Raw genomic sequence first — 20,322 nt, 5'->3', positions numbered from 1 at the left:
GATTTTAACCCGGTCACATAAAACGGGAAATCGTTTGTTGGTTGTCGTCGATCAGCGTTTTAACCGGGCCCCTGAACTCGAAAGTAGAAGCCTACAGCCCGGGCAATATCCCGAATCATTTTGAGAAGCCCGTTTTGGCCAGAAAAGATGATTGGCATGCTTATAATAAAGAAAGCATAGACATTTTGTTTTAATTACAGACACAGCATGTGAAGTGCGGGCGCTTGTGTGGTTCCCGCAATGAATAACAAGGCTTTGAACTGACTATTGGTTTGGAAATGTTCTCCTGCGTCAGCTGAGCTTCTTGGGCTATGCTATTCTTTACTCTGAAGCTTGTTATTTCTTCTGCTTCTCGTGGTTCGCATCGGTCGTCTGCAGTAGCGAGTGAGTTCCTTATTACGATTCTTAACGCTTGCTGCATAGAGTCGACATGATCCACAAAAGATCAATTCAGTTCTTGTCTTTTATTCCGGTTACTCGAGGAAAGTACTGAACCATGATAACACATGGAACAATAAAGTTACACAGCTTAATACTATATGTCACAAAAACAACGTATAATTGCCATTAGAACAAAAAGTCATACTTGCAAAGTTAATTTTTTTTGCGTAACGCTTAAGCAAACCAAAGTGCCGAAATGATTGTTTAATAGTACGTGACCGCTACAGAATATAGGCCCAAGTTAAGCCCGTTTGTTAAAAAATCTTAAGCCCGAAACTGGCTCGAACCCGAACCTTGCCCGAAATGCCCGACTTACAAATCTGCTTTCGATACTTGAATGATTTGAACAACACTACGTGCAGAAACTTATACGGTGACAACCCAGTCGAAGCTATTTGTATATTTGGTCAAAACTGCGTTTATATTTGCAGAATATAAACCAGCTAAATGTTTAACACATCAGCGTTGCACCCTTTAGAAATTTTGCATGGTTTTTGTCAAATCAAACTTGACATTAGTTTCATATGAAAAATAACGGCTTAAACAGCGACATGATTTTTAGCATTTGCTGAAACGTTTAAATGATAAAGTAAATAATGTCCCTTTTTATGTCTATTCGGGCCGGTATTTTCCTCATTACACTTATAAACAAATCCGTGTATAGTGTTCTAGACTTGTCATTAATACAGCAACTGAAGGATTGCAAAACGGTCTATAAACAGTTAGATTAAACTTGTATGCTTTATTTACAGCAGGGTCGTTCGTGTTGATCGAACGATATTTATTTCCTTGTCTTAAATTGGCCAGAAATCTTTCATTTAGGTCAGAACCCGGTGAGAATGTACTACTTACATTTCGCTTAGTGTAGTTTCGTTTTTAGCCGAGAAAACATCAATTTATTAATTTTCTGTAACACGAACAAACAAAAACAAAACGAGGCCACAAACTACAGAAGAGAACAATACTCAAAAAACAACAATAACAACAGCAACAACAACAACAACAACAACAACAGCAACAACAACAACAATCTTTATTTATTCGTGCAATTTTTACAGAACGCATTAACGGGCAAAACGTCTGTAATTCTCTGCAAGTGGTTGTACAAATGGTTGACCACCATCACACCTTCAAGTAGTTCGTCTGCATTTTTATTACTTGTAAAGTTCAAGCCGTTGTTCTGAAAACGATTAAAATATGGGACATTTCTGTAAACCTCGCCAATCGGTGTGAATCTTGACGATGCATCAACGTGTAGGGTTTGCATCAGTTCATAGGCGATGCGGCAAACCTAGATTTGAAAACATATTTAATGTATTAATTTCAAAATTGATAATAATATAGAGCAACATCAACTTTTTGTGGTTTACGAAGCTGACATGTGTAGCATACAAGGCAGGCAACAGTGTCTGTGCTTCGACTTTCCTGTTTATCTTAGTTCGTCGTAGAGCGCGAGTCCCGTAAAGGCTCCTGTCGTGGGTTCGAATCCCACTTTAGGCTAGGTTTTTTTTTAGCTTAAGCTGGTGGTTCTTAAACTTATGTTGATTGCGTGCCACCTGGCGACTTTTTCTATTGCTGTGTTTTTCTATTTTTCTAACTAAATCTTGTTGAAATGTGTAGACCAAGAGTTCTTCTTGACTACACTAGCAAATTTATGAAATCAGCATGTTAGCAATTCCTAAAAAAACGTCCTAGACATTGGTTCCGCAAAAAATACGGGCTGATCAGTTGGGTCAGTAGAGGAGCAATTCTTGATGTGGCTTGAATTAAGTACTGCAGAAAGCTCTTTGCGTACCACCTCAAAAGCCCTGACGCACCACTAATGGTACGTGTACCACAGTTTGAGAACCACTGACTTAAGCCTTGCCTCAGGAGAAAAAACCCTGAAGTTTATAAAAACTTTCTCGTTCGTCCTAAAAACTTTGAGAAATATATTTCTCTTTTATTTCTCAGTATCTTATTCAAATAAAATCTTGACGCAAAGAACTTTTTTTGGCAAAAGGACTAAAAAACATGCAATTGCCATACTTACGTAGGATTAAATAATAATTTTAGTTCACATTTTTTCAGATAAAATCATTCACAACAAAACTATCTTAGTCTTTTAAAAACAATATTTGTTACCACATAACCGTCATTTTAGTCAGGAACGAATAATTTTCCCTTCACTTTTGTGAGACATATTCATTATCGTCTGTAGTTGTTGCTTGGTAAAAGTACTGACTAGCCTAATAACTAGTTGGTTAAGTTTGTAAACCTTCTGAAAGTTAAACTATAACCTACGTTCGAGTTTCCATCACAAACGAGATGCGAGCACTTCGACAAGAGATACATATCAACCATGATTCCCAATAAACCCTCGTTCTCATTTCGGTTGGCTTTGATTTCAGCAAATTCCGACGCCTCTAAGTTGTTCAGGAATTCGTATTCAACATATCTGCGTGTACATGTGATATAGGTCAGGGGTCTTCAACCTTTTTGGCTTAATCGCCCCCTTTCAAAGGCACTGGCTCAAAATCGCCCAAAAAGTCACAAAAAGTAGAAACAACCCCAGTAAACACAATGTATTCAAATAGCAGTTTAAGATTATGCGTCCCTTGTCCCTGGTGTTTGTTTGCAAGACGACTTATATCTGCTTGTAAGTTAAAGTTCACAGTTCTTGTACATATTTATACAATCAGTAATGTTGAAATCGCCCCCCATTGAAGTTAAATCGCTCCTCAACTTCCAAAATTCTCACCATCGCCCCCTCGGTAGACGAAATCGCCCCCGGTGAAGAACCCTGATATAAGTATACTTATGTTTATATGCAAGAAGGTACAACTAAATGCATTCCGATGCAAAAAATAAAGTTGGGTGTAAATAAAAATAAAGGAAATAAAAGTGAACTTTAGAAATTATAAAGTAAAGAAACCACCATCTAGTAACACTAAGTAAAAAGACGATTACGCTTCACTTTCTTATTACTTGTTTTCGCTTTAATGGTTTAGTCAAGAAAAATAAAACAAAATATCTTACTTTGCTTTCAATGGTCTAACATTTTTTTTACTGTCAGTGGCGAGAAAAATTCTTCTTTTTTCAAGCGGTTTTTCCCCTTTAAGAATCCTTTGTTGATCAAACACTTCAAACCAAGCTGCAACAAGCTCCATGTATTCTTCATCTGAATGTTGCAGTCGTTCTAGTTTGTCAGTTCGTCGTACGTGCAACCTATTTTAAAAGAGTGTAATGCAGTTTCAGAATGCAAGATTTCAGAATGTCATTTGTTTCGTGTTGACTGTTCGAAGCTACAAAATCTGTGTTACGCGTACAAAATTTTTTAAGCGGAACGCCAGTAGTTTTCTGGCCTAACTGATCAGCCCTGGTTTTGGGCGAAACTCGTGTTTTGGACATTATTCTGAAATTGCTTAACCTTGCTGGTTTCAGAAATGTGCTTTCCTGATCAATAAAATAGACCCATCGATTGGTCTATCTCAGGGGTGGGAAACCTGCGGCCCTTCATTAAAGCTTGTGCGGCCCGCAGAGACGCTTGGATTTCAAAAGTCCTGGCAAACGAGTCCAATTATTTTATATTTGTGAGCTGATTAATGCGCCTGATGCTAGTTTTCTGCGATCTGGCAAAATGTGGCTTGAATCAAATACGAATTATACGTGAAGTTCAGCAATTTTGATTTTTTATATTTATAATTGGCGCTACAGTAACAAAGGTTGCCCACCCCTGGTCTATCTATTTAAACAGGGTTTAAATTAGGGTTGGCAAGCCGGTCAATTGACCGGTCAAATACGGTCAATTGACCAGTCAATTGACAGCACTTTATTTAACCGGTCAAATACTATTTTTAATTTTAAAAATCAAATGTGTTAAATTTTTTTGTACTTGCTTTTTGGTTGTTGGAAAGGGTAAATTATTTCTAATAACCCTCAGATAGAACAGTTTAGGGCATACTTTTGTATTAATAAGTGATTTTAAAGCCAATATAGATGTGTTTTGTTCATTTGAAATAAATAACAAAACAATTAGGAGATACTTTTGATTTGAAATTATGATCTGATTTACGTCATGGCAAACTTTGCAAGGTTTACAATGCAATTAAAAAACATGGATCACTTCTAGTTTATTTAATAAAAAACGTTTTATTTTAATAAAAATCGAGTGTGATATGTCCATGGGGAAAAGTTAGTTCATTAGTATTTACTTGGACATTTTTGTAAATGTTGCACATTTTTATTGACAGATAAAAAAATCTAAGCTATTTATAGCATCTGTGTAAACTTGTAGGTCTATAGTCCTTTTTTCTACAGTTGATCCAAAAATTGTTTGTAGCTATTAGCTTATAATTGCCCTGAATAGATTTTTTTGGACAAGTTACAGGTCAGTACTGATTGGGATAAAGTACGTACATTTTAAGCTTTTGTATGTTCCTTTTTTGTCATGAATGGAGATGTGACAACAGCGTAACAGCATAAATTACGACTTTAAGCAGGATAAGCGAGTTTTACAGTTAAATCTCAGTCAAAATTAGACTTTAATATGATGTATATAGAATATAATGAGAATCCAGTTCACAAATGTGATTACTGAATGAAAATTACAAGCACACAGGTGGGGCCATTGATGAAATGAAGCATGCAATGCGGTCGGAAAAGTCTGTAATATAATATAAACTGAATATTTCCCATTTCATAAACAAATTTATATGAGTTGAAACCTCCATCTCCACTACTTATGGTTTAGAAGAAGATTTAACTTCAACTTTAAACTAAAAGTGCAATTTAATAATGGGAATAGTATTTGACCGATATTTGACCTATTTGACAAGTATTTGACCGGTCAATTGACCAGATTTTATTTGACCGGTCAAATGCCCAACCCTAGTTTAAATGGTACGCAGCAATAGAAAAATCATCAGGTGGTACACGAACAGTATAAGGTTGAGAACCACTGCTCTAAAACTTCTTGGACAAACGTTTATAATAAATTGATTTATATTTATTTTTATTATTACCCAAGTATTGGAGTTGAGAAGTCAAGTCTTTCCTCGACCAGCTTAATTTCTTGTTGTAATCGATCTGTGGGTCTTAAAATGTACTTGGCAATTTGCCCTTGCCACCAAGCTACAGGAAGGCCATGGAAAGATTGAATGTATGGGGCGACATCTTGCGGAAGAGCGGTAGTTGGAAAAACACTGGCTTCTAACCGTAAAGGCATTTCAAAGGCCACCAAAGGGAGAGATGCTGCGATTAAAAATAAAGAGTTTGAATCTAAATATTATTATGGTTCTCAGGATGCGTTGAAATACTTTCTGAGACATCTGAAGATTACCTGTATCATTGCTTAACAAGGGCACATCTGTAATGTTTTCGGAATCCGCATAGCATTTGCTTCCGTTTATTAAAACATCCTTGTAGTGATCACCCAGTTCGTAATGAAACAACACCACACGATTGGTCGCCAGGCCGATATGGTAGCAAGCGGTCATATGGTGAACCATCCCACCAAACCCGTACAGGTTTTTGAGCAGACAAACCAATTTCTTGGCTCCTTTGCAATTGTCTGGATTCTGAAGGAAATAATGTGAGCTGAACTTTAGCACAGGACTTATTTATTCAATTAAATTTTTTTCTCGTTCATAACCAGATGTTTTGGATTCATTAAAAATCTCATTGCAAATGTTTAATAACTGCTGAAGCTACGATTAATTCAAAACTTTATGAGAGCTTTATATTTGGATATTTTTGTCAAACTAGGAAAGACTCCTGTCGTGGGTTCGAATCCCACCGCAGGCTAGATTTTGTTAGGCTACGTCTTGCCATATGATGGTGAATGTTTGGTGACCGGCTGATACGGCATGGCGCCTTCAACAGGCTTGGCGTACTGTGGTTTACAAATTTGAATGTGTCGTGCAAGCTGGTTTGCAATAACGCTTCAGGGCTGATCCCAGTTATGAATTTACGTTCATCTTAACTTGTCAAACTTTGCCGAAAAGACCCCAACATTTTGTTTTCTTGGACGGTGTTTCCAATAAAATTTGCCTGTAGTAGTACATAGGAACAAAACTTGCCCGATATCGAATTGCAAAAAGTTGATTCATTCGTGACTTGCCTTAATACGGGGTTTACCCTTACCTGCAACTGGTACAGTCGATTTTGTATTTTTACCGATAGCTCATCCACCTCTTTACGTCGGGTGCTTTCCCGTAATTGTGTGACGTCATCGACCGTGTTTAACAGAAAACTTAAGAATAAACAAAAATAATGTTCATTCATTGATCGGTTGAAACCTGACCGATTGATTTATTGCCCGATAATCAACAACAAATTGAAATGTTGACTTTCTTTAGATCAGGGGTTCTTAAACTGGGGTGCACGCACCACGAAGGGGTGCGAGAACTGCTCCTAGGGGGTGCGGGGATGCTGAATCATTAAGGTTGGTTAGGTCTATTCTACTTAAGCAATTACAGAAGGGGGAGCGAAAATTGGTTAGTGATTTGAAAGGGGGTGCGAAAATTGGTTGGTGATTTGAAAGTGGTGCAGCAAGGAAAAAAGGTTAAGAACCACTGCTTAGATTTTTATGATAGCTGGACTTCGGTTCCCTGAGCCTGAATGCTTTTATAAAAAAACTTAAGTTAGAAAGAAGTACACGCTCGATCGCATGCAACAGCTGCTTTGTTTCTGACAGCAACCAGTTTGCTTTACTTACTTTGTTCTTGACTGAAATTCCTCGCTTTGATTTTTTCTTTTAAGCTGGAGTTTGAGATTCATCAGTTGCTTGCGTAAAGTGAAAAGCAACTCAGGTGTTTGAGGTTCTGTTAAAGGCCAAAATAAAAAGCAATATAAGTTATAATAATTTAGACAAATACACTCACTGTTAAATAAACGTACTGATTGAACAACGAAACACGTAAAAGTTATTCTGTAGACATATATGAGGCGAAACTCTTCTGTCTCAAACAATTTTAGGAGTGCTATATGACCAAACTCATAATACACATATTACCTGTTTGGTATGGAGCTTGTTTGGCTTCACCTATATAGCATGAACTCCCCTGTTTGTCAACTGACGTGCTTCTAAGTAAATGTTTTTCATCGTTTTCTGTTGTCCTGCTTCGTGTTGTGTCGACATACCTTTTAGTCCATCGTCTCTGGTCACTGAAAATGACAAAACATTGTCAAGTTAAACACTTGGTTGCCATCGATTTTGGTCATGATTCCATATTTTGTCTGAAAAAACTTTGGAAAACGGAATCACTTTACCAAAAATCAAATCAAGCATGATAATTTTAAATTTGATTTGTAGATTTTTACCTTTTATTTTAGCGCATTTCGGCCTGCTACGTTTATCGTACTGAAAAGAAACTATTACCTAACAATAAGATGTCGAATTTTACGATTGTTGTTGCCTACCTTGTCACGTTTGCAGAGAATACAAGGAATGACACTGAAGCAATTACTGTAACTAAACAAAACGATCGTCTGACACCATGAGATAGCGGTTCCATATCACTGTACACAAGTTCAAAGTATTCACAAGCCCAACAAATCTGAATATGTTTCTGTGAAATAAATATCAGATCATTTGGACTGAAACAAAGACAAATACAAATCGTTGCGCTAAATTCCTATCACATAAATACTGTACACAGTATTCTGTACTATTTATGACACCAATATAGACGTGCTTCTGTTTAGTGGATTTTGTATTGTCATCTTTTTTGTCGTTGTATGTTTGGTCGCTATTGTATAGTGATGTTTCAATCTGCCGGAAATCATCAAACCAGCTTGTCATGCTTAATAGGTTTATCTCTTCGTAGCTGAAACAAACCTACAGGGCTCGACTCGCTATTTAGTAATTGAGCTCATATAGGGTTACCACATCTGCGGGCTGATAAGTCGTTTTGCATGAATGTAGGTAACTCTATGCACCAAAAGCAGCCCAGACAAAAGTTAAAACGTATAACTTTAATTTTGAGTCTCTCGGGACAAGAATTGTGAGAACTACTGCATGTTAGACTACAAGATGCTAAAAATTCCGGACGTTTAGAGTGTGTTTAAAATTTATTTCGGACACAGATTGAACACCCCAATTCAGGACATGTCATAAAAATTCCGAACTAAACCTAACCTAATACGCTTTCAACGAACAAACTTTATTTCCGGCTTGTTGCTTGTTCTATTGGCAGCGGAAAACTTGTCAGGTTGTGAGCTTATCCGGTTGCCTTAAAGAAAACCGAAATTTTACTTTGTTCAACTGGATCTACACACCGAGCATTTAAAAAACAAATATCAACTGCTTTGCTGCTTTGTTACCCCTGGGGTATCCACTTACCCCGAAGTTAAACCCTGAATTCGAACTCATTGATTAACAAACTAGCAGGGATATGGAGAAAGTATTTCGTTTCCCGGCATTTTTGGCTTAGTTCTCTGCAAAGATTTAGTTTGATCTTCTGCTGAAAACGCGTGAACAAAGTAACGGCGAGTTTACCACTGAGCCTGCTTTGTTTAGCTTAGTTGGTAGAGCGCGAGTCCCTGAAAGACTTCGGTCGTGGGTTCGATTCCCACCACAGGCTAGATTTTTTTAGCCTTTGCCTTGGTATATGGGAATGCTTGAGAGACCGGCTTGGCTCGGTACAACTCCTTAACGATCTGGCGTACTATGATTTATCGTGAGTTTGTCATGGTCGCTGGTCTGCATGGACGCTTTCGGGCTGATCCCAGTGTGAATGTATTCTTCATCTTAACAAGTTACCAAAAAAGAAATGTTTATATTTTTGTACAATTTTCACAGAAGACATTGACAGGCAAAACATGTGTGATTCTCATTATGTGGTTGTCGAAATGTTTAGACGCTTTCCAATTGCTCTTGGGTTTTTGTTCTTCACTTTCAAACGTGAACACCTGTTCAAATCGTGCAGTATACGGGACATTTTTGTAAACCTCCCCAATCGGTGTAAATCTTGACGATGCATCCACGTATCGGGTTTGCATCAGTTCATAGCCAATGCGGCAAACCTTAAAATATAAAGAACATTTTGGTTGGACAAAAAACAGCTGAATCTAAATAGTTTGGAATCTAAATTTGTGCTTTGGAACACTATACACGGATCTGTTCATATGTTTAATGACGAATGTAACGGCCCCAATAGACGAAAAAGGCGACATTCTTTATTGTTCAAACGTTTCGGTAAGTACATGTTAATAAACAGGTGTAACTGATGAGGCCCTTTAAATCACTGATGGTGGTATGAGCATTTGCCGAAACGTTTTAATAATAAAGCATGTCATTTTTTACGTATATTTGGCCCGTTATTGTCGTTATTAATTTTCTGTTTGTTTTTGAAACGTTATTGCTTGAGAAACAAATTCTTGCTATTTTAACTCACTTCATTGGTGCCTAATTTAGCTTTAACAAAAACCAATCTCTTTTTAGTTCAATTAAAGATGCATAGATGCCATTAATCCCACTATGTCATTCCCCAGATTTTAGTATACACGTGTTGTTTTCAATGAACCCAAATTAATAACACCGTGAACATGTTTTGCAAACACAGAATAACTGAACTTAGTTTTTGTTTATTAAAAGTAACAATGCAACATATTGGCTACAGTGCGATATCAGGGGCCGACTTGCTATGATTCTCCACTTACGTTCGAGTTTCCGTCACATACGAGATGCGAGCACTTCGACAAGAGATACATATCAACCATGATTCCCAATAAACCCTCGTTTTCATTTCGGTTGGCTTTGATTTCAGCAAATTCCGACGCCTCTAAGTTGTTCAGAAATTCGTATTCAACATATCTGCGTGATACATGTGATATAGGTCAGGGGTCTTCAACCTTTTTGGCTTAATCGCCCTCTTTCAAAGGCACTGGCTCAAAATCGCCACCCTATGGGATTGTTATTTGTATAAAAGTTCTGCCTTTTGAGCAGATGTGGGCGGTTAGATTCACCCAGCAACACGAAAGCTTTTGTTAACTGTTAAAATCTAATTTAATTGCAACTACCACACGCAAGGTCCATTTCACGCAATTCTTCCAGCGCATTTGAGAAAAATTTGTTCAATCATAGACAATACAATATTACGACTATGCGCAATCAATCGCCTTCTTTTGTTAAAAACAATGGGGCATTACTTGGAAGAGGAGAATCCTAAATGACACAAATACTTCGCAGTTTGGGAAGCGCCTGTAGGCCAATAGGAAATGTGAAAGCGAAACAAGTTTGAGGTAAAGCTCGTTACCGTTGTATTTAAAAAGTATGGCCCGTCAACTTAGATAGCCTCAAAAAAGTGCTCCTGTGGCTAATTAAATGCCCAACCTTGCTTTCGAGATCACAAAAAGTACAAACAATCCCCAGTAAACACAATGTATTGAAATAGCAGTTTAAGATTATGCGTCCCTTGTCCCTGGTGTTTGTTTGCAAGACGACTTATATCTGCTTGTAAGTTAAAGTTCACAGTTCTTGTACATATTTATACAATCAGTAATGTTGAAATCGCCCCCCATTGAAGTTAAATCGCCCCCAACTTCCAAAATTCTCACCATCGCCCCCTCGGTAGACGAAATCGCCCCCGGTGAAGAACCTTGATATAAGTATACTTATGTTTATATGCAAGAAGGTACAACTAAATGAATTCCGATGCAAAAAAATAAAGTTGGGTGTAAATAAAAATAAAGGAAATAAAAGTGAGCTTTAGAAATTATAAAGTAAAGAAACCACCATCTAGTAACACTAAGTAAACACGATTACGCTTCACTTTCTTATTACTTGTTTTCGCTTTAATGGTTTAGTCAAGAAAAATAAAACAAAATATCTTACTTTGCTTTCAATGCTTTAACATTTTTTTTACTGTCAGTGGCGAGAAAAATTCTTCTTCTTTCAAGCGGTTTTTCCCCTTTAAGAATCCTTTGTTGATCAAACACTTCAAACCAAGCTGCAACAAGCTCCATGTATTCTTCATCTGAATGTTGCAGTCGTTCTAGTTTGTCAGTTCGTCGTACGTGCAACCTATTTTAAAAGAGTGTAATGCAGTTTCAGAATGCAAGATTTCAGAATGTCATTTGTTTCGTGTTGACTGTTCGAAGCTACAAAATCTGTGTTACGCGTACAAAATTTTTTAAGCGGAACGCCAGTAGTTTTCTGGCCTAACTGATCAGCCCTGGTTTTGGGCGAAACTCGTGTTTTGGACATTATTCTGAAATTGCTTAACCTTGCTGGTTTCAGAAATGTGCTTTCCTGATCAATAAAATAGACCCATCGATTGGTCTATCTCAGGGGTGGGAAACCTGCGGCCCTTCATTAAAGCTTGTGCGCCCCGCAGAGACGCTTGGATTTCAAAAGTCCTGGCAAACGAGTCCAATTATTTTATATTTGTGAGCTGATTAATGCGCCTGATGTTAGTTTTCTGCGATCTGGCAAAATGTGGCTTGAATCAAATACGAATTATACGTGAAGTTCAGCAATTTTGACATTTATAATTGGCGCTACAGTAACAAAGGTTGCCCACCCCTGGTCTATCTATTTAAACAGGGTTTAAATGGTACGCAGCAATAGAAAAATCATCAGGTGGTACACGAACAGTATAAGGTTGAGAACCACTGCTCTAAACCCTTGAAAACTTCTTGGACAAACGTTTATAATAAATTGATTTATATTTATTTTTATTATTACCCAAGTATTGGAGTTGAGAAGTCAAGTCTTTCCTCGACCAGCTTAATTTCTTGTTGTAATCGATCTGTGGGTCTTAAAATGTACTTGGCAATTTGCCCTTGCCACCAAGCTACAGGAAGGCCATGGAAAGATTGAATGTATGGGGCGACATCTTGCGGAAGAGCGGTAGTTGGAAAAACACTGGCTTCTAACCGTAAAGGCATTTCAAAGGCCACCAAAGGGAGAGATGCTGCGATTAAAAATAAAGAGTTTGAATCTAAATATTATTATGGTTCTCAGGATGCGTTGAAATACTTTCTGAGACATCTGAAGATTACCTGTATCATTGCTTAACAAGGGCACATCTGTAATGTTTTCGGAATCCGCATAGCATTTGCTTCCGTTTATTAAAACATCCTTGTAGTGATCACCCAGTTCGTAATGAAACAACACCACACGATTGGTCGCCAGGCCGATATGGTAGCAAGCGGTCATATGGTGAACCATCCCACCAAACCCGTACAGGTTTTTGAGCAGACAAACCAATTTCTTGGCTCCTTTGCAATTGTCTGGATTCTGAAGGAAATAATGTGAGCTGAACTTTAGCACAGGACTTATTTATTCAATTAAATTTTTTTCTCGTTCATAACCAGATGTTTTGGATTCATTAAAAATCTCATTGCAAATGTTTAATAACTGCTGAAGCTACGATTAATTCAAAACTTTATGAGAGCTTTATATTTGGATATTTTTGTCAAACTAGGAAAGACTCCTGTCGTGGGTTCGAATCCCACCGCAGGCTAGATTTTGTTAGGCTACGTCTTGCCATATGATGGTGAATGTTTGGTGACCGGCTGATACGGCATGGCGCCTTCAACAGGCTTGGCGTACTGTGGTTTACAAATTTGAATGTGTCGTGCAAGCTGGTTTGCAATAACGCTTCAGGGCTGATCCCAGTTATGAATTTACGTTCATCTTAACTTGTCAAACTTTGCCGAAAAGACCCCAACATTTTGTTTTCTTGGACGGTGTTTCCAATAAAATTTGCCTGTAGTAGTACATAGGAACAAAACTTGCCCGATATCGAATTGCAAAAAGTTGATTCATTCGTGACTTGCCTTAATACGGGGTTTACCCTTACCTGCAACTGGTACAGTCGATTTTGTATTTTTACCGATAGCTCATCCACCTCTTTACGTCGGGTGCTTTCCCGTAATTGTGTGACGTCATCGACCGTGTTTAACAGAAAACTTAAGAATAAACAAAAATAATGTTCATTCATTGATCGGTTGAAACCTGACCGATTGATTTATTGCCCGATAATCAACAACAAATTGAAATGTTGACTTTCTTTAGATCAGGGGTTCTTAAACTGGGGTGCACGCACCACGAAGGGGTGCGAGAACTGCTCCTAGGGGGTGCGGGGATGCTGAATCATTAAGGTTGGTTAGGTCTATTCTACTTAAGCAATTACAGAAGGGGGAGCGAAAATTGGTTAGTGATTTGAAAGGGGGTGCGAAAATTGGTTGGTGATTTGAAAGTGGTGCAGCAAGGAAAAAAGGTTAAGAACCACTGCTTAGATTTTTATGATAGCTGGACTTCGGTTCCCTGAGCCTGAATGCTTTTATAAAAAAACTTAAGTTAGAAAGAAGTACACGCTCGATCGCATGCAACAGCTGCTTTGTTTCTGACAGCAACCAGTTTGCTTTACTTACTTTGTTCTTGACTGAAATTCCTCGCTTTGATTTTTTCTTTTAAGCTGGAGTTTGAGATTCATCAGTTGCTTGCGTAAAGTGAAAAGCAACTCAGGTGTTTGAGGTTCTGTTAAAGGCCAAAATAAAAAGCAATATAAGTTATAATAATTTAGACAATTACACTCACTGTTAAATAAACGTACTGATTGAACAACGAAACACGTAAAAGTTATTCTGTAGACATATATGAGGCGAAACTCTTCTGTCTCAAACAATTTTAGGAGTGCTATATGACCAAACTCATAATACACATATTACCTGTTTGGTATGGAGCTTGTTTGGCTTCACCTATATAGCATGAACTCCCCTGTTTGTCAACTGACGTGCTTCTAAGTAAATGTTTTTCATCGTTTTCTGTTGTCCTGCTTCGTGTTGTGTCGACATACCTTTTAGTCCATCGTCTCTGGTCACTGAAAATGACAAAACATTGTCAAGTTAAACACTTGGTTGCCATCGATTTTGGTCATGATTCCATTTTTTGTCTGAAAAAACTTTGGAAAACGGAATCACTTTACCAAAAATGAAATCAAGCATGATAATTTTAAATTTGATTTGTAGATTTTTACCTTTTATTTTAGCGCATTTCGGCCTGCTACGTTTATCGTACTGAAAAGAAACTATTACCTAACAATAAGATGTCGAATTTTACGATTGTTGTTGCCTACCTTGTCACGTTTGCAGAGAATACAAGGAATGACACTGAAGCAATTACTGTAACTAAACAAAACGATCGTCTGACACCATGAGATAGCGGTTCCATATCACTGTACACAAGTTCAAAGTATTCACAAGCCCAACAAATCTGAATATGTTTCTGTGAAATAAATATCAGATCATTTGGACTGAAACAAAGACAAATACAAATCGTTGCGCTAAATTCCTATCACATAAATACTGTACACAGTATTCTGTACTATTTATGACACCAATATAGACGTGCTTCTGTTTAGTGGATTTTGTATTGTCATCTTTTTTGTCGTTGTATGTTTGGTCGCTATTGTATAGTGATGTTTCAATCTGCCGGAAATCATCAAACCAGCTTGTCATGCTTAATAGGTTTATCTCTTCGTAGCTGAAACAAACCTACAGGACTCGACTCGCTATTTAGTAATTGAGCTCATATAGGGTTACCACATCTGCGGGCTGATAAGTCGTTTTGCATGAATGTAGGTAACTTTATGCACCAAAAGCAGCCCAGACAAAAGTTAAAACGTATAACTTTAATTTTGAGTCTCTCGGGACAAGAATTGTGAGAACTACTGCATGTTAGGCTACAAGATGCTAAAAATTCCGGACGTTTAGAGTGTGTTTAAAATTTATTTCCGGACACAGATTGAACACCCCAATTCAGGACATGTCATAAAAATTCCGAACTAAACCTAACCTAATACGCTTTCAACGAACAAACTTTATTTCCGACTTGTTGCTTGTTCTATTGGCAGCGGAAAACTTGTCAGGTTGTGAGCTTATCCGGTTGCCTTAAAGAAAACCGAAATTTTACTTTGTTCAACTGGATCTACACATCGAGCATTTAAAAAACAAATATCAACTGCTTTGCTGCTTTGTAACCCCTGGGGTATCCACTTACCCCGAAGTTAAACCCTGAATTCGAACTCATTGATTAACAAGCTAGCAGGGATATGGGGAAAGTATTTCGTTTCCCGGCATTTTTGGCTTAGTTCTCTGCAAAGATTTAGTTTGATCTTCTGCTGAAAACGCGTGAACTAAGTAACGGCGGGTTCACCACTGAGTCTGCTTTGTTTAGCTTAGTTGGTAGAGCGCGAGTCCCTGAAAGACTTCGGTCGTGGGTTCGATTCCCACCACAGGCTAGATTTTTTTAGCCTTTGCCTTGGTATACGGGAATGCTTGAGAGACCGGCTTGGCTCGGTACAACTCCTTAACGATCTGGCGTACTATGATTTATCGTGAGTTTGTCATGGTCGCTGGTCTGCATGGACGCTTTCGGGCTGATCCCAGTGTGAATGTATTCTTCATCTTAACAAGTTACCAAAAAAGAAATGTTTATATTTTTGTACAATTTTCACAGAAGACATTGACAGGCAAAACATGTGTGATTCTCATTATGTGGTTGTCGAAATGTTTAGACGCTTTCAAATTGCTCTTGGGTTTTTGTTCTTCACTTTCAAACGTGAACACCTGTTCAAATCGTGCAGCATACGGGACATTTTTGTAGACCTCCCCAATCGGTGTAAATCTTGACGATGCATCCACATATCGGGTTTGCATCAGTTCATAGCCAATGCGGCAAACCTTAAAATATAAAGAACATTTTAGTTGGACAAAGAACAGCTGAATCTAAATAGTTTGGAATCTAAATTTGTGCTTTGGAACAATATACACGGATCTGTTCATATGTTTAATGACGAATGTAACGGCCCCAATATGCGTAAAAGGCGACATTCTTTATTGTTCAAACGTTTCGGTAAATGCATGTTAATAAACGGGTGTAACTGATGAGGCCCTTTAAATCACTGATGGTGGTATGAGCATTTGCCGAAACGTTTTAATAATAAAGCCTGTCAATAAAGCAATTTTGAAACGTTATTGCTTGAGAACCCAATTCTTGCTATTTTAACTCATTTCATTGGTGCCTAATTTAGCTTTAACAAAAACCAATCCCGTTTTAGTTCAATTAAAGAGGCATAGATGCCATTAATCCCACTTTGTCATTCCCCAGATTTTAGTATACCCGTGTTGTTTTCAATGAACCCAATTTAATAATTCCGTGAACATGTTTTGCAAACACAGAATAACTGAAACTTAGTTTTTGTTTATTAAAAGTGACAATGCAACTTATTCGCTACAGTGCGATATCAGGGGTGACTTGCTATGATTCTTCACTTACGTTGGAGTTTCCGTCGCACACGAGATGCGAGCACTTCGACAAGAGATACATATCAACCATGATTCCCAATAAACCCTCGTTTTCATTTCGGTTGGCTTTGATTTCAGCAAATTCCGACGCCTCTAAGTTGTTCAGGAATTCGTATTCAACATATCTGCGCAGATAAAAAGTGAAAGTTTTTCCAACATTAAAGTAAACTACCCTTTCAATCTAACTGGATAAAATAACAATGCTTACTTTGCTCTCAATTCTTCAACAGTTTTTTTGCTGTCTGTAGCGAGAAAAATTCTTCTTCTTTCAAGCGGTTTTTCTCCTCTAAGAATCCTTCGTTGATCGTGAACTTCAAACCAAGCTGAAGCAAGTTCCATGTATTCTTCGTCTGGGTGTTGATTTGGGCTGCCCTTATCAGTCCGACGTACATGCATTCTGTTGAAAACAATCAACCATTTTGCTCGTGGCATGAACTGCTGGCAAAAAAATTACTCACATTTCCTTACCCAAGTACTGGAGTTGAGAAGTTAAGTCTTTCCTCGACTAACTTAATCTCTTGTTGTAATCGATTTGTGGGTCTCATAATGTACTTGACAATTTGCCCTTGCCACCAAGCTACAGGAAGGCCATGGAAAGATTGAATGTATGGGGCGACATCTTGCGGAAGAGAGGTGGTAGGAAAGATGCTATGGCTTATCCAGAGGGGAGCATTAAATGCCACCAAAGGCAGAGAAACTGTAATAAACAAACGCTAGTTGAGTGCAGGTATTTGGTCGAATGGCCCAAGGCGCCTGATTTACACACAGCCAGTGGTGAGATTCAAGTTTTTTGTCAGCCGGTCTATAACAAAAGTAATATTTTTCAGCCGGTTCTGTAAGTCTATTAACAGTAGCCAGCTATGCTAACTATTTCGCTGATCTCATAAAGTTTCGTGACACGGTTCTATAGAACCGGCGAGAACCGGATGAATCCCACCACTACATGCAGCCCACATGCAAAAATATGATTGATGTCCGTTCAATAGAGATTCCTGGGTTCAAAACCAGAAAAACAAGGATCTCCTTGAAAAATGCAACAACAACATTTTCTTGATTTTATTTTACCATTACGGTCCGTTTCTTGTTTTAGGTTCTTATTTTGTAGCCAAACAAATTAACTGACACGAGCATTTACTTGAGACAAATACTTACCAGTCTGACTGTTCAACAATGGCACACTTTTAATATATTTGATGTCAACCCAGCATTTGCTAGCACTCTTTAAAACATCCTTGTAGTGATCACCCAGTTCGTAATGAAACAACACCACACGATTGGTCGCCAGGCCGATATGGTAGCAAGCGGTCATATGGTGAACCATCCCACCAAACCCATACTGGTTTCTGAGCAGACAGACCAATTTATTGGCTCCTTTGCATTTGTTTGGGTTCTAAATCAATAAAAGTTGCTTAAGGTAGAACATAGGAACAAAATTTGCCCGATTTCGAATTGCAAAAAGTTGAATGATTCGTGACTTGCCTTAATACGGTGTTTTCCCTTACCTGCAACTGATGTAGGCGATTTTGTACTTTTTCGCTGAGCTCATCCACCTCTTTGCGTCGGGTGCTTTCCCTTAATTGTGTGACGTCATCGACGGTGTTTATAAGAAAACTTGAAACAAGATTTTGTTAAGTTTATTTGTTATTTTAAAACTAACTGATTGGTTTGATGCCGGGTAAAGAACATTAAATAAAAATATTTTCGTATTTTGAGACAGTTAGACCCAGTGGTGGGCATTGGCGTAGCTAGGGAGGGGCCAAAGGGGCAATGGCCCCTCTCAAATTTTTTTAAGTTGTACATTGATAAACTTTAATTTAGTGTAGTTTCGTCCCTCGTCATTGTGGTTTCGTCTCTCAACTATATCAAAGGACTATATAGTCGAACCACAGTTTGGCAAGTCACTTTTTTGGTAAAAGCACACCGAGCGTTAGCCAAAAGTTGTATAAGACAACAAATTATTTGGCCCCTCCCAAAACTTTTGGCTGACTACGCCACTGGTGGTGGGATTCAGCTGGTTCGCACCGGTTCTATAGAACCGTCTCTTCTCGCTTTCCTCGCTTTGATTTTTTCTTTTAAGCTGGAGTTTGAGATTCATCAGCTGCTTATGTAAAGTAAAGAGCAGTTCAGGGGATTGAGGTTCTGTTAAAAACATTAAAAACACAATCCATGTGTTATAATTCAGACAAATAATCACAGTACGCCAGGCCCATTAAAGGCGCCATACCGAATCAGCCGGTCACTAAGCATTCACCACCAAGCTTTTTAACTTATGGTGACAAAATTAGGATATTGGTCTTTTTAACCAGTTATTCTGAAGATATAGAGGCAACATTTTCTGCCACAAAAGTTTTAGGAGGGCCATATGACCAACTAACACATGTTTGATCTACCTGTTTGGTATGGAGCTTGTTTGATTTCACCTACATAGCATGAACTCCTAGGTTTATTAACTGGTATGTTTCTTAGTGAAGGTTTTTTATGCTTTTCAGTGATCATAATTTTTCTTGAAGAACTTTCCTGCCTACTGATAGTGCCTGGTGTCATCACGTCACTGAAAATGGCAAAATATTGTCAAGTTTAAATACTGGATTGCTTTTAGCTTTTTTCCAACCTAACTATAGCCAGTGGTGGAATTCTATTTTTTGTCAGTCGGTTTCATCACAAAAGTAATATTTTTCAGTCGGTTCTATTACAAAAAGTCCATTGTAATGCTAACCGGTTCGCTGATCTCATAAAGTTTTGTAAGACGGTTCTATAGAACCGGTGCGAACCTGCTGAATCCCACCACTGACTATATCATGTTAAGAAAGATGCTCGATAAATTTCCCTCTAATAAAACACTGCCTATAAATTCATACGTTATCGTTGCTTTTTGAGTGCATTTTAGCGTGTTACATTTTTTATGCTGAAAAGAAATAATTTACAATAATTCAAATGCCAAAGTTTACTATTAGTTTAACTATAAGCTTACCTTGTGACCTTTGCGAAGAATACAAGTAACGACAATGAAGCAATCACTGCCACAAAACGTATCGATTTTTTTACAATATAAGATAACAGTACCATGTCAGTTTGTTGAACCTGGTTACTTTCAAGTAATCATAAGCACGAGTCTTGTCAAGAATTTTAAATAAGATTCTATGAATTAAACTTTAAATCACATGGACTGAAAAAGCAGGAAGATTTAAATCGTTTTGATTTTTCCTAATGAAACCTGTTTGCTTTGTAGGAGGTTCTGACTTAACTGACCTACAATCATGTTTCTTATTATATTTAAGTAATATAGCCTTCACTTAACCAACTTTCTTAATATATCTGATTCACAAACCCCTTTCCCTTTCAACTACTTGTGACAGATTTTGTATTCTAACCATTACTCAATATTCGATTCATAAAGCACGTTGCAGTTTAGTTATGATCTGATCATCTCAAGCATTTCCTCTCTGTGTTCAGCAGTCTTCTCACCTGTGTTATACATCTGGTATTACCGCATGCCTCGTTTAATGGTCACAAATAGTGCAGTAGGACGTATAGATCGATTATGACAGGTTATTTCCTCACGTTCTGATTCAGTTGATTGGATTT

The 20,322-nt window shown here is 37.8% G+C and overlaps 2 protein-coding genes across 5 annotated transcripts; both read right to left on the bottom strand.

The window, feature by feature from the left end:
- Nucleotides 1-1,309: 1,309 nt before the first annotated feature.
- LOC145204147 (alpha-(1,6)-fucosyltransferase-like) lies at nt 1,310-14,739 on the bottom strand. Of its 2 annotated transcripts, none has more exons than XM_080076593.1 (9): nt 14,508-14,739; nt 14,101-14,252; nt 13,804-13,909; nt 13,230-13,338; nt 12,427-12,664; nt 12,110-12,338; nt 11,258-11,446; nt 2,725-2,878; nt 1,310-1,732 (listed from the first exon to the last, which is right to left on the bottom strand). In XM_080076593.1, exons 1-9 carry the CDS (start codon nt 14,600-14,602, stop codon nt 1,475-1,477), a joined length of 1,530 nt encoding a protein of 509 aa, XP_079932719.1. In that variant the 5' UTR covers nt 14,603-14,739; the 3' UTR covers nt 1,310-1,474. The 2 variants fall into 2 exon arrangements, with proteins under 2 accessions (XP_079932719.1, XP_079932720.1); XM_080076594.1 differs by lacking the exons at nt 11,258-11,446; nt 12,110-12,338; nt 12,427-12,664; ... (2 more) ...; nt 14,101-14,252; nt 14,508-14,739 and adding exons at nt 3,460-3,648; nt 5,445-5,673; nt 5,762-5,999; ... (2 more) ...; nt 7,436-7,587; nt 7,843-8,077.
- A 1,069-nt stretch (nt 14,740-15,808) lies between these two features.
- LOC145204148 (alpha-(1,6)-fucosyltransferase-like) lies at nt 15,809-20,318 on the bottom strand. 3 transcript variants are annotated; one of them, XM_080076595.1, is made up of 8 exons: nt 19,709-20,318; nt 19,128-19,288; nt 18,240-18,876; nt 17,890-18,127; nt 17,206-17,434; nt 16,946-17,134; nt 16,709-16,862; nt 15,809-16,113 (listed from the first exon to the last, which is right to left on the bottom strand). In XM_080076595.1, the coding sequence occupies exons 4-8, from the start codon at nt 18,056-18,058 to the stop codon at nt 15,865-15,867; spliced, it is 990 nt and encodes a 329-aa protein (XP_079932721.1). In that variant the 5' UTR covers nt 18,059-18,127; nt 18,240-18,876; nt 19,128-19,288; nt 19,709-20,318; the 3' UTR covers nt 15,809-15,864. The 3 variants fall into 3 exon arrangements, with proteins under 3 accessions (XP_079932721.1, XP_079932723.1, XP_079932722.1); XM_080076597.1 differs by having other exon boundaries at nt 18,240-18,835; XM_080076596.1 differs by having other exon boundaries at nt 19,801-20,318.
- Between the last annotated feature and the right edge of the window lie 4 nt (nt 20,319-20,322).

This window comes from Phallusia mammillata, chromosome 8, assembly GCF_965637545.1.
Source record: "Phallusia mammillata chromosome 8, kaPhaMamm4.hap1.1, whole genome shotgun sequence".
Lineage (NCBI taxonomy): Eukaryota > Metazoa > Chordata > Ascidiacea > Phlebobranchia > Ascidiidae > Phallusia > Phallusia mammillata.
The sequence above is the reverse complement of the archived record's forward strand: the minus strand, read 5'-3'. Positions and strand labels throughout refer to the sequence as shown.